At 41.1% G+C, this 14522-nt stretch overlaps 1 protein-coding gene across 2 annotated transcripts in view; it reads right to left on the reverse strand.

The window, feature by feature from the left end:
* The window catches only part of DLGAP2 (DLG associated protein 2), a 506645-nt gene that overhangs the window by 184045 nt on the left and 308078 nt on the right, over positions 1-14522 (reverse strand). For both annotated transcript variants that reach the window (XM_026653071.1, XM_026653068.1), the window contains exon 3: positions 10568-10600. Coding sequence is in view for 1 of the 2 variants with exons in the window: in XM_026653068.1 (XP_026508853.1) it covers positions 10568-10600 (33 nt within the window). In the remaining variant the exon portion in view is untranslated. The remainder of the gene's footprint in view (positions 1-10567; positions 10601-14522) is intronic.

The following is a 14522-nucleotide window of genomic DNA, read 5'->3' on the forward strand; positions in this document are numbered from 1 at the left end:
AAATTCCAGTTCCTACACAGCCCTGCTTGGCAGACTCAGAGTTACGGTCAGCAAAAAGCATATGCACCACTTAAATCCCACTTCAGATGTTGAGGGCTTATGTGAAATTTCTTTGGTACGTAGGCCTTTTACTGGCATTCTGTTCAGGTGAAAATTTCACCCAAGGTGAGCCACGAAAGGCCATGCAAAACGTATACAGAATTAATGCAACTTTAAAATTACTGCTGAACCATGGGCCAGTGGTGCCCACCAAGACAAGTGCAATTTATGAGAATGTTCACTCATTTCTGATCTTACCCACAGAATTCTCCAAAACATGGGAAACACAGGAATAGTCAATGAGTCACAATAGTCCTTTTTGTTTTGTCATCACACCATTCCCCATACATCGGTGGTTTGATGTCTTTACTTTTTGTGTTATCTATCAAGATTGCACTGTATGTTCCTCAGCTTGCTCTGATTTATTGTGATGTAAATCAGGAGTAATCCCAACGAAACTTCAATTTACGTGTGAGATCAGAATTGAATCAGTCTTCAAGAGGATAGTTAGAAAGTAGCATCTTTATAATATAATTTCTCCAACAATGTCTTTGAATAGATTGATTTGTCATCCAAATGGTAATGACTTTAGATGTCAGAGATTTCTGATGCTGAGAACCTTGGATTAAACACAGTTCCTGATCATTTGTTTTGCAATGTCCACCTCTCCCTAATGTTCCAAAGAATTCTGAAAAACCACAGGGAAAATTTAGAGAATACAAAGTAAGATTTGCTCTAACTTATTACTGAATGCCACAGTTGCCAACAGCATGATTGAGCAGGCACTGGCTGGTAAACTATGATTTCAACCACAAGCAATGGAGAAAAATACAATGTTCACATAACATCTAAACTTAACAGGTTGGTTAGTCTAAAAAATGAACAGTTCAACAGATTACTTACTAACTGTAACCCATGGAACAACACACACTTTCTAAAAGGCAAAATGCCATTTCTTCAGGTATAAAAGTAGTCACAAACCAACTATATTTCATTGTCAAGTGCATTCAAGGAGTTAGAATATATTCTTATTGGCATTTTTTAGCCATCCCTCTCTTAATTCTTCCTGTAAGACAATAATAGATAATAGAATATCAGGGTTGGAAGGGACCTCAGGAGGTCATCTAGTCCAACCCCCTGCTCAAAGCAGGACCAATCCCCAACTAAATCATCCCAGCCAGGGCTTTGTCAAGCCTGACCATAAAAACCTCCAAGGAAGGAGATTCCACCACCTCCCTAGGTAACCCATTCCAGTGCTTCACCACCCTCCTAGTGAAAGAGTTTTTCCTAATATCCAACCTAAACCTCCCCCACTGCAATTTAAGACCATTACTCCTTGTTCTGTCATCTGGTACCACTGAGAACAGTCTAGATCCATCCTCTTTGGAACCCCCTTTCAGGTAGTTGAAAGCAGCTATCAAATCCCTCCTCATTCTTCTCTTCTGCAGACTAAATAATCCCAGTTCCCTCAGCCTCTCCTTGTAAGTCATGTACTCCAGCCCCCTAATCATTTTTGTTGCGCTCCGCTGCACTCTTTCCAATTTTTCCACATCCTTCTTGTAGTGTGGGGCCCAAAACTGGACACATTAATCCAGATGAGGCCTCACCAATGTTGAATAGAGGGGAATGATCACGTCCCTTGAACTGCTGGCAATACCCCTACTTATACAGCCCAAAATGCAGTTAGCCTTCTTGGCAACAAGGGCACACTGTTGACTCATATCCAGCTTCTCATCCACTGCAACCCCTAGGTCCTTTTCTGCAGAACTGCTTCCTAGCCATTCGGTCCCTAGTCTGTAACAGTGCATGGGATTCTTCCGTCCTAAGTGCAGGACTCTGCACTTGTCCTTCTTGAACCTCACCAGGTTTCTTTTGGCCCAATCCTCTAATTTGTCTAGTTCCCTCTGTATCCTATACCTACCCTGCAGCCTATCTACCACTCCTCCCAGTTTAGTGTCATCTGCAAACTTGCTGAGAGTGCAGACCACGCCATCCTCCAGATCATTAATGAAGATATTGAACAAAACCGGCCCCAGGACCGACCCGTGGGGCACTCCACTTGAAACCGGCTGCCAACTAGACATGGAGCCATTGATCACTACCCGTTGAGCCCAATGATCTAGCCAGCTTTCTATCCACCTTATAGTCCATTTATCTAGCCCATACTTATTTAACTTGCCGGCAAGAATACTGTGGGAGACCGTATCAAAAGCTTTGCTAAAGTCAAGGAATAACACATCCACTGCTTTCCCCTCATCCACACAGTCTGTTATCTCCTCATAGAAGGCAATTAGGTTAATCAGGCATGACTTGCCCTTGGTGAATCCATGCTGACTGTTCCTGATCACTTTCCTCTCCTCTAAGTGCTTCAGAATTGATTCCTTGAGGACCTGCTCCATGATTTTTCCAGGAACTGAGGTGAGGCTGACTGGCCTGTAGCTCCCTGGATCCTCCTTCTTCCCTTTTTTAAAGATGGGCACTACATTAGCCTTTTTCCAGTCAGCTGGGACCTCCCCCGATCGCCATGAGTTTTCAAAGATAATGGCCAATGGCTCTGCAATCACATCCGCCAACTCCTTTAGCACCCTTGGATGCAGTGCATCCGGCCCCATGGACTTGTGCTCGTCCAGCTTTTCTAAATAGTCCCGAACCACTTCTTTCTCCACAGAGGGCTGGTCACCTCCTCCCCCTACTCTGCTGCCCAGTGCAGCAGTCTGGGAGCTGAACTTGTTTGTGAAGACAGAGGAAAAAAAAGCATTGAGTACATTAGCTTTTTCCACATCCTCTGTCACTAGGTTGCCTCCCTCACTCAGTAAGGGGCCCACACTTTCCTTGACTTTCTTCTTGTTGCTAACATACCTGAAGAAACCCTTCTTGTTACTTTTAACATCTCTTGCTAGCTGCAACTCCAAGTGTGATTTGGCCTTCCTGATTTCACTCCTGCATGCCTGAGCAATATTTTTATACTCCTCCCTGGTCATTTGTCCAATCTTCCACTTCTTGTAAGCTTCTTTTTTCCGTTTAAGATCAGCAAGGATTTCACTGTTAAGCCAAGCTGGTCGCCTGCCATATTTACTATTCTTTCTACACATCGGGATGGTTTTTTCCTGCAACCTCAATAACTTCTATGCAACTATGTCAATTTATATCAGCTGAGAATCTGGCATTATGACTAGACCCTTTATATCATCCACAATGATGTGTACTGATATGTATTTTGCAAGTTTTGTGGATGACAAACACAAAAAGGACAGGGTCTACCTGGGAGTGAGATATGCTTGTGATACACCACTTTCTCTACTTAAAACAATTTTCCACCTGGTAAAAATCTATCAGAAACTTCCAATAGACACGATTCCACCTATCTCTAATTCTACTTAGGCATGCTGTACTCAAGACAAAAGTTACAATACGGGATTTGAATCTTACAGTGGAAAAGATTTCTATATATTATAGATTCCTAAAATCACATCAATTTTTAAAAAGAACAGGAGTACTTGTGGCACCTTAGAGACTAACAAATTTATTTGAGCATAAGCTTTCGTGGGCTACAGCCCACTTCTTCAGATGCACAGAATGGAACATATATTGAGGAGATATCTATACACACATACATGTTCTCTGTATGTGTATATATATCTCCTCAATATATGTTCCATTCTATGCATCCGAAGAAGTGGGCTGTAGCCCACGAAAGCTTATGCTCCAATAAATGTGTTAAGTCTCTAAGGTGCCACAAGTACTCCTGTTCTTTTTGCGGATACAGACTAACACGGCTGCTACTCTGAAACCTATCAATTTTTAAAATATATTACTAAGTTTGCCTAATGATTCATGTGAAAAGAATGCCACAGGCTTGTAGAAGATATTTGTATGAACTTTTATATTGCTATTATTATATTTAAGCACTGAACAGATTAACATTTGTAATACTGGTACTGCAGGAAAAAACTATAATAATAATAATTAATGGGGATATCATATCTCCTAGAACTCGAAGGGACTTTGAAAGGTCATTGAGTCCAGCCCTCTGCCTTCACTAGCAGGACCAAGTACTGATTTTGCCCCAGATCCCTAAGTGGCAAAATCCTCAAGGATTGAACTCACAACCCTGGGTTTAGCAGGCCAATGCTCAAACCACTGAGCTATCCCTCCCCCTTATATTGTTGAATCATTTCAAAATTTCTACAATTTCTACAACTGTCATGTAAAAATTCAGACCATATGTACAGCAGAGTTAAAATAGTTGACTTCTTGTTTTTAAATGTGTTTTTCTATCTTAAGTGTTTCTTCTCCATATTTTAAGACCTGGACAACATAAAACAGATTGTTATTAATAACCATCTTTAACCTAAGGCACTATGTAAACAATAAAAACAGTCCCATGTCTGTCCCAATCTGCAAGAGTCTAACATATAGGCTTGAGGCAGAAATTACTGAGGGAGATTCAATGGCCTGTGGTATGCAGGAGGTCAGACTAAATAATCATAGTTCATTAACAGATTCAAATGCCAGAAGACTCCATTGTGATTATCTAGTCCAACCTTGTGAATAAGGCAGGTGAAAACTTCCCCAAATCAATTCCTGTTTCAACTAGAGCACATCTTTTAGAAACAGATCTAATCTTGATTTAAAAATCACCAGTCATGGAGAATCCATCAAACCTCTGGCAAATTGTTCTGGGGGTTATTTCCTTTCTATAAAATATGTATGCCTTATTTCCAGTCTGAATTTATCTAGCTTCATAGTATACCTTTGTCTGCCAGATTGAAGAGCCTGTTATCAAATATTTGTTCCCCCTGTAGGTACTTATAGGCTGATCAAGTCACTCCTTAATCTTCTCTTTGTTAAGCTAAATAGATTGAGCTTCTAGCCTCTACCACTGCAAGGCATGTTTTCTAACCCTTTAATTGTTCTTGTGGCTCTTCTCTGAACTCTCTTCAATTTATTAATGTCCTTCTTGAATTGTGGTCACCAGAACTAGACACACCATTCCAGCAGTGGTTGCACCACTGCCAAAAAAAAAAAAGAGAGGTAAAATAACCTCTTTACTCCTACGTGAGATTCCCCTTCTAGCATATGAGAGTCACATTGGACTTCTGGGGAAAGTGAATCTATATAGTGAAAGCTGCCAGCAGGGCCGGCTCCAGGCACCAGCTTAACAAGCAGGTGCTTGGGGGGGCACCTGCGGCAATTCGGGGGCGGCAGGTCCCTCACTCCCTCTAGGAGCGAAGGACCTGCCGCTGAACTGCCACTGCCAATCGTGGCTTTTTTCCCCCCCCTCCCCCCCCCCAAATGCCGCCTCCGATCGCTTGGGGCGGCAGAAATGCTGGAGCCGGCCCTGGCTGCCAGTAAGGGATTACTGGCATAAAACCCACTTAATTCCTTCCTTTAAAAACTAAAAGCCTTTGTGGCAATTGCCCTTCTTTTCTCTCTTCTCTCCAGCATCACAATGGAGAAAGCACAAGGAGTGCATGAGGGAGGAAAGAAGAGGCTGATACAGTCTGTCCCTTTAATGCAGCACAATAGAGCGCAGTCAGGGAAGGAGGGACAAGTAGCATCCAATCCGATCAATACAACACCACCAGAGTGCACCACAGGGGAGCAAGGGACAGGCCGGGCTTGTTGAGGTCTTGCCTCTCAAGTGAGCTACTCCCTCCATTGAAAGGGAGCAGAGCTAAGAGCTGCACATGCTTGCAGGCTGCCTTTCTAGCCCCCCTGGGTAGAATCAGAATACCCCCAAAAGGTTTGTGACTTAGATGCACAGCTCCACCCACACCTCAGCAGCAGCAACAGGGACCAATCAGAGGAAAGCTGAGGCACAAGAAGGGAGGAGCTAGCCAGCCTGTGATTTCAAGAGGGCAGAAGGTCAGAGCCTGTGGTCTATATTTAATGGGGTCCTACAAACATCTGTCCTGGCTCCGGTACTATTCAATATATTCATTAGTGGCTTGGATAATGAGTGTATGCTTATAAAGTTTGCAGATGACACCAAGCTGGGAGTGGTGAAAGCACTTTGGTGGACAGGATTAGAATTCAAAATGACCTTGATAAACTGGAGAATTGGTATAAAATCAACAAGATGAAATTAAATAAAGACAAGTGTAAAGTAAGAGAGAAAAAAATCAAACGTACATATGCAAAATGGGGAATAACATGTTAGGTGGCCATACTGCAGAAAAAAACCATAAGAACATAAGAGTGGCCATACTGGGTCAGACCAATGGCCATCTAGCCCAGGATCCTGTCTTCTGACAGTGGCCAATGCCAGGGGCCCCAGAGGGAATGAACAGAACAGGTAATCATCAAGTGATCCATCCCCTCTCACCCATTCCCAGCTTCTGGCAGTCAGAAGCTAGGGACACCCAGAGTATGGGGTTGCATCCAGTGGTCCCTCTATTTTTTTTTATGTCCATGTGTGGAATGAATTTTGTTATGTACACCAATATGGAGGTGGCGTGTGGTGGGGGTGAGGCCGAGGGGTTCGGAGTGTGGGAGGGGGCTCAGGGCTAGTGCAAAGGGTTGGAGTGTGGGCGGATGATGGCTCTGGCTGGGGGTGCGGCCTCTGGGGTGAGGATGGAGATGAGGGAGGGGGCTCAGGGATGGGGCAGAGGATTGGGGTGCGGGCTCTAGGGCAGGGATGGGGATGAGGGGTTTGGGGTGCAGGCTGCCCCATGATTGCAGCAGGGAGAGAGAGGACTCCCCCAGCCCTCTCTCACTGCAGCAGCTCGGGGCCAGGTGAAAGGCACCTCTCCCCGGCCGCAGCAACTCCAGCGGGGCTGGGTTGGGCTGGGCCAAGCCAGGAAAGTGGCGTCTCTCCTGGGCCATGGCAGTTCTGGAGGGGCTGGGCTGGGCCAGGGGCTCCTCTGCCTAGCAACTCCGGGGCATGGGCTGGGCCGGGCCAAGGGAGGGGCTTCTCTCCCCGGCGCCTCTCCCTGCCTGCATGGCCCTTGATAGCCTGCTGTGCAGCCACATAGCTTACAGGGAACTTAGGTTGTATCCCTGACCATCTTGGCTAATAGCCATTGATAGACCTATCCCTCACGAACTTATCTAATTCTTTTTTGAACCCTATTATCCTTTTGGCCTTCACAACATCCACGGGCCACAGGTTAGACAGATTGTGCATTGTGCGAAGAAATACACCCTTTTGTTTTAAACCTGCTGCTTATTAATTTCATTGGGTGACCCCTGGTTCTTGTGTTATGTGAAGGAGTAACACTTCCTTATTCACTTTCTCCACACCATTCATGATTTTATAGACCTTTATCATATCTCCCCCTTAGTTGTCTCTTTTCCAAGCCTGAAAAGTCCCAGTCTCATTAATCTCTCCTCATATGGATGCTGTACCATACTCTTCATCATATTTGTTGCGTTTCTCTGTACCTTTTCCAATTTGAATATATCTTTTTTGAGATGCAGTAAGCAGAACTTCACACAGAATTCAAGGTTTGGGAATATCATGGCTTTATATAGTGACATAATGATATTTTCTGTCTTATTATCTGTCCCTTTCCCAATGGTTCCTAACATTCTGTTAGCATTTTTGACTGCTGCTACACACTGAGCAGATGTTTTCAGAGAATTATTCAAAATGACTCCAAGATATCTTTCTTGAGTGGTAACAGCTAACTTAGATATCATTATTTTGTATGTAGAGTTGGGATTATGTTTTCCAATGTACATTACTTTGCATTTATCAACACTGAATTTCATCTGCCATTTTGTTGCCCAGTCACCCAGTTTTGTCGGATCCCTTTGTAACTCTTTGCAGTCTGCTTTGGACTTAACTATCTTGAATAATTTTGTATCATCTACAAATTTTGCCCCCTCACTGTGTACTCCTTTTTCTGGCTCATTTATGAATAGGGTGAACAGCACTGGTCCCAGTACAGATCCCTGGGGGACACCACTATTTACCTCTCTCCATTCTGAAAACTGACCATTTATTCCTATCCTTTGTTTCCTAACTTTTCACCAGTTACTGATCCATGAGAGGACCTTCTCTCTTATCCCATGACTGCTTACTTTGCTTAAGAGATTTTGGTGAGGGACCTTGTCAAAGGCTTTCTGAAAGTCCAAGTACACTATATCCTCCAAAAAGGATCTGAGAATTATAGTAAATCACAAATTGAACATGAGCCAATGATGTGATGCCATTGCGAAAAAGGCTAACATAATTATTGCGTGTACTGACAGGAAGTAACTGTTCCATTCTGCTTTGCATGGGTGAGGCCTCAGCTGGAATATTGCATCCTGTTTTGGGCACCTCGCTTTAAGAAAGATGTAGACAAAATGGAGAGAGTTTAGGGGAGAGAAACAAAAATGATACAAAGACCCATATATTTTGGGTGGTTAGAGTTTCCATCAATGAAGAGCCTTAAATTTCATAACTAACACGTCCATACAAGACAGTGATTTTATTCTAGTGGTGTGAATCCACTTAAAGATCCACAGCTTTAGACCCTTTCACTCCCCACAGTATCCCTATGAAGTCAGTGGGAATGCATATGAATGTAAACAGGACAAGGGCCTAAGTCAGCAAAGCTAACATAGTTACATATATGGCTTGCTGAAATACCACAGGAGGAGACAATTAATAACTAATGACCAAAGATAAGCATACAGTCCTCACCTAGGGGGCATTGTAAAGCATCCCGCACTGGAGATAAATCTCTCTGTGAGGAAAGAAAGTGTCACAACTCTGCCAGAAAAATTGTGTGTGTGCAGGGACAGGCTATTTGTCGCATTTGCCAGGGAATGAAATCTCCTTCCATAACAAATGCTAATAAACCAGAAGCTGGTGCCTTGGCTAAACTAAGCTATGGTGGAGAAGTAGCAGCCAACTGAGCAGTATCAAGCAGCACTGAAGACTCAGGAAATGGTTTCTCTGGGTTAAGTAGATCTCTATTTGGAGCCTGTATAAATCAAATCCCCGTTTCCAGGCTTTTACTCCTCATGGACACAGATATTATCAATCTGCATCTCTTTGATGGTTGACTGTGCACAGGATATATGTATCCCTGTTATGCAAAGGGTCTTTTGAAAGAGTTGCATGTGCTTACACTTGGGATGCATTTGGCCTTTACACTGGATGTTTTCTAGGCAGAACAAACATGGAGTCTCCTTCCCACTCCTTTGTTTCATACAAAATAATACTGAAACCCTACTGTTAGTCAGCTTGAGTAATCTCCTTCTGTTAAAGTGGCCATCTTTTCAAACTAAAAAGGCTGTTTTTTGTTGTTTTTAACAAATGTGTACTGATGCTACTTCTGCCAACTTCTGACTCAGCAGTGATTTTATTCCTATATTAAGAAACAGATTTACAGAACCCTTAGATCGACTGGAGGTATATTACTTCATGAGTATTCTCATTTATACCAGTGGGACTACTCATAGAGTAAAGTACTTATTGAGTAAGGATGGCAGAATCTGGCCCCCACATGAGCACCTGAAAAGCCCAGCACAAAACCGTCTCCCTTCTGTAGTTATTTAAAATAACACATTTATTGATTGCATGAAAACAAAGATAAACTTGAAGTGTCCCAAAAGACATTCAGGCACTTGGATATTATATGAAAGACCAAGACTGTTCTATTAAAATGGAGACATATAATCTCTACCTTTGGGTCAACAACTCCTTGGATACCTAACACGTTATGTCTTGGATTTCACCGCCTGTTTCATTTTATTTGACTCATTGCTCTACCATGAAGGGACATTTTGAGTAGAGGTGGACATTTGGACATTTGTAAAACAGAGAAAGCTTGCAGCATTAGGGAGACTGCTCATTTAAACGCACTATTGCATCATAATTTTGATACATTCAGTAAAAACTACATTCCAGGCACAATGTAGAAATTCACTTGATCAATGAGCATCAAATCTAGTTGCTGACTGGAAAATTCCCAGCCCAAAATGTTTACATTGGTTAAGTAAACTATGGCTCTGAGGATATAATAATGCTAATCCAGCCATCACAGGGAATATTTTTATTTTAAATCATGTTGGTCATGTCATGTTAGATATAATTGTGTGCAGGAAAGTTGTGAGAATTACTATAATGATGTACCCCATTCAAGTTTGACTCTCTACAGGACACCATCCCATGACTGTTCAAAACTTCAGCAGGGTGGAAACAGAATCTTACACTTCCTAAATCATTATCCAGGCATAGGCTTATTAATGTTACCAGATTATTAAACTGAGCTCCACTTTGAACTCATTTCAATTATTCTAATTTGGACTTGAAATTTTTAGTTCCACAATCTTTTTCCTTTGGTTTGTTTTTAATTTTTAAAGATGGCGTTGTTCCCATTGCAAACAGATTTTCATTTATATTTTTTTAAGATTGATATTGGTTTCTCCTCTTCATGTACCTGGACTAAAAATCTTAAGGCATAGCTTTCACATGAAATGGCATGTGGGGGAACCACACAATTTGACAAAGAACAAACAAAGAAAAAAGCATATAAACAAAATAAATATAAAACGCACAAGGTTACACAATATCTAACTGTAACTTTACCTGGAAATGCATGCCCTGTTAGAGAATCCAAACCTGAAATTAAAACAGTGAAAAAAATAATCTTTAACACTAATTTAATTGGCACCACAATCAAAACTTTTAATTGGCACCACAATCACATATCATAAATATAAAATTTGTCACAGGAAGAAAAGAGAAAAACCTCGGTGTTACATTAGGTAATGTGTATAAATTTGGGTATGTATGAGATTAAAAAAAGCAGTATGTAAATATGAAACTCCTGTACACTTTAACAAGTTCACTTGCTTTGTTATAACAACTTTAATCATGCTGCACTATAGTTAGGTTGGGTTTAGCAAGTAATTCCTTTCCAAACCACTGTTTTCAGAGGTTTATTCCTTGAATGTGAACGTATGTTCTGAGGTTGTACATATGAATTCTTAGCCCACAGTAATATTTTTCTTTTTCTTACAAATGTTAAAAAAATTATTCTTTAAAGATATACGTTCAAAAGAAGATGAGCCTGATATATTACTGCAGGAGCAGGGAAGTGTAAATTACTCCTGTATCCCAGGAGAATTCACTTTGAGAGAAAGCAGACAATGATACCAACACAGCAAATCCTTCAGGCTTTTTCCCCGTGGCAGGACAAGAACCTAGAATTGTAGCTTCCTGGAGCAGTACCCTGCCAGTTACAAGTCTATATTTTTAACAGAGACACATTCAGTAACTTATGAAAGATTCTCTATAACTCACACACTTGTGTTCATATTTAGGTCTGTAGATGAAATTGAACCTAAGCTCTGCTTTGTAAAACAGGGTCACAAAATCATGACTCTTGAACAAGATTAGCAAGTTCAGGCCTTTTGACCATACAGCAAACCCTCATGGGTCAATAGTACCCCATCCCAATTCACAACTATCACCCTCACAATGGTATTATAAAATATATGCTGCCATCAAGCGTTCCTTCCTCCCTCCACCCAAATTGTGAGATAAAAGTAAGCAGCTGTGTGTTCCCCAGGACAGCAGAGCAGGGGCGTTCTGCGCTTCCCATTAAAAGAAAAGAGGATAAGGTGTTGGAGGAGGAATTGGAGGAGAAAAGCTTAGTGGCTAGTTTACCCCCCCTATGTGTGCATATGATTGTTTTTTTGAGTTCACTTGGTGTTATTCTGAAATGAATTTACTCTTTATTTTTACCTAGAGAAGGGTTACTCAGGGATCTGAGTAAATTTATTAGAAATGTGCAGTAGGAGTTTTAAATAAACATAGCCTTGAAAAAGGATTTTCCTTCCTGTTTGTAACAAACAAACAAAAAAGCTGATGTGACTTGGATATTTGTTGATGCAGCTCAAATGTTGAGCCTCCTACAGTTCAGTTGTTTATTCTTTAAAAAAAATAGTTGTGGTGAGAAAATTATATCTTCTGCTGGATAGGCTGACACACAGCTTCTCCCGCTGGAAGGTAGAAGGAAAACACTCCTGACTGTGATAATATATAAATGTCCAAATGAGAGAAATTTACTGGGCACCAATAACATGCTCAATGCTGTAAAAGAACAAAGAAAACATGATTCCTGCCCTAGAAAATATGGGTTTCCAAAAATCATACGGAGACACTGCACACTACACATAATATTCTAAATGCATGTTAGATCAGTGGTTCTCAACCTTTACCATCTGAGTTACAACAGAAAAAAGTTTTTAGATCTCCCTTTAGAAAGGGATCATGGTCATGACTACTCTCAGTACCTGTTCATGACCCCTTGACCATCCATGTGTTACAGATTATACACAGGTGCTAACACTCACCTTCCCCCGAGTTAGGCACCTAAATCCTTTGGTGAATCTGGGGCTTAAGTAATTGCTTGTTTACATAAAATAAAATAAAAACATGGACGTAGACGGTTACCTATGAAATAGGTGCACTGGGATTCTGGGTAGAATGAGTGTAAAACTGGATACTCTGCAGGCAATGCACATAATGCATCTGTCTCAGGATAAATCAGGGCTAGTTTGTTGTACTACATGAATAGCTAAATGTGACATGGGCATGTGTTTATTTCCTTGCAACTAGACCTACATGAGGTGAAAATAAGGTAGTCACCTTCTTACAACTCTTCTGTGTGAAGTTTTGAATAAAGTAAGACCTCCTTTGCTAGTTGAAACCACAGAATTTTAGGATACATTGAACTCACAAATCATGATCCACATGACCCACTTCTATCATTACTCTCCCACAATAAGTGATATGAACTGATATTAAAGAAGGTGAGCAGTGTAAAGGTTTCCCAAATGCAGACAAATACAGTCTGCTGCTCTTCCCTGCTGAACTTAAATATATGCAATTACTACAGTTAATAATGGAATGAAATTTTTTCTGTGCCTGGAACAACTGGGGTTTCCAGTCTCTGCCATAGGGATTCTACAACTCTGTTACACCAATTAAAGGCCAGGATGATAGGAAGGGTTTTGAGCTGCTCTATTTTGTTTCTTATGCACAGAACTGAAAACATTGCTTTGCTACCATTAACTGAAAATGGGAAGAACTGAACTAAAATTAACTACATTGGTAAGAAACTGGGTGACAGCAGTAGACCATACCATTAAGGTCCATACATTAACAATTAAGCATATAGTAAAGAAATAAGAAGATGGTTTATAGTTCAAACGTTTGGTAATTTAAGTGTGCATACAATGTTGGCACTCAGCCAATGACAGAGAGATGGCAGTTTTGGCCTATGGCTAGTGTGTTGGTAGGCAGATATGGACTGAGGTCAAGTAAAGGTCACTCCAACGCTGCAAGGAGAGCTCAGTCAGGCATGCTCAGTCCAAAACTAGGTTAGGGTCACCATCCCATAATAGTAAATATCCCATAATACTAAAACTTGTTGTATAACAGCTTTGATTGACAGTTACATTTAGCAGTTGTGATTGGTCTATAAGTATGGACCAATCAGAGAGAGTCTGAAGGTGATTAGAGGATAGGTATGCTAATGCTAGGATTGGGAAACAAGCAAATCAGAACAGGTCAAAAATTGTATAAAAGACAGAGAGCAAGCAGGCAAAAGTCAGTCAAATCAAGAGTAGGAGATAAAGAAGGAGAACCAAATGAACATCAGAAGAAGCAGCAGTGCTTCTAGTGCAGACCAGAAGGACCCTGACAAAACAGAGGAAGAATAATCTATGGAGAGTAAGCATGCTAGGTAGAGTGTAGGATATAGAATAGAAGTAGGGTTAATGAATATGTACAGTTGGGATAATAAAGATGAGTGTCTGTAGTGTGTATGTTTATGTTACCATGTATAAAGTTAAGAGTTTATTAAGATTGCTGGCAGTGTCCTACATATGACTGATCACCATGTGCAGAACATAATCACTTAAGCCATTTCAACTGTATAACATTACAATATTGGATACTTTAGCTTGTATACCTGTGCTAAGAGATTTATGTTTATGTTTTGATTTAGGTTTAGATTAATTGTATTAGAAAAGGTTGGTTACACTAAATACAGAAAATACTTTGTTTTGGAAAAGTATTGCCTGGGTGTCAATCTTTTGACCAGAGGAATGTATCCGTGTTCTCCCAGAGGTGAACAAATCTAGTCTGTTCTGGGGAGTTTTCTGAAGGACAGATGGGAGATCTTCGGTTAACCCTGGCAATTCTACTAGAGCAGGCCTGCTCCTTTCTCCTTGAAGGAACAGATTAACAGATCAACATCTTGGGAACCTGGAAGTAAGCAACAGGAGGGGTACTCGGGTATCCCTGAGTCTGTTCTTGGGGTAACAGCAATAGTCCTTATTATCAAAAAGACTTTGCATTCCCTGGATTGATTTTCAACTAAGTATACAGGATCAGGTGGAATACAAGTTTCTTGCATTCCATTTATCAACTATTGCCCTGATTTGGTGGTTTTCAGTTTGATTCACACAAGATTTCCCAAACAAAAAACAGGAACATTGATTAAAGTGATGTACATGCAAATGAAACATAT

This window comes from Terrapene carolina, unplaced genomic scaffold, assembly GCF_002925995.2.
Source record: "Terrapene carolina triunguis isolate 2854851 unplaced genomic scaffold, T_m_triunguis-2.0 Scaffold42, whole genome shotgun sequence".
Classification (NCBI taxonomy): domain Eukaryota; kingdom Metazoa; phylum Chordata; order Testudines; family Emydidae; genus Terrapene; species Terrapene triunguis.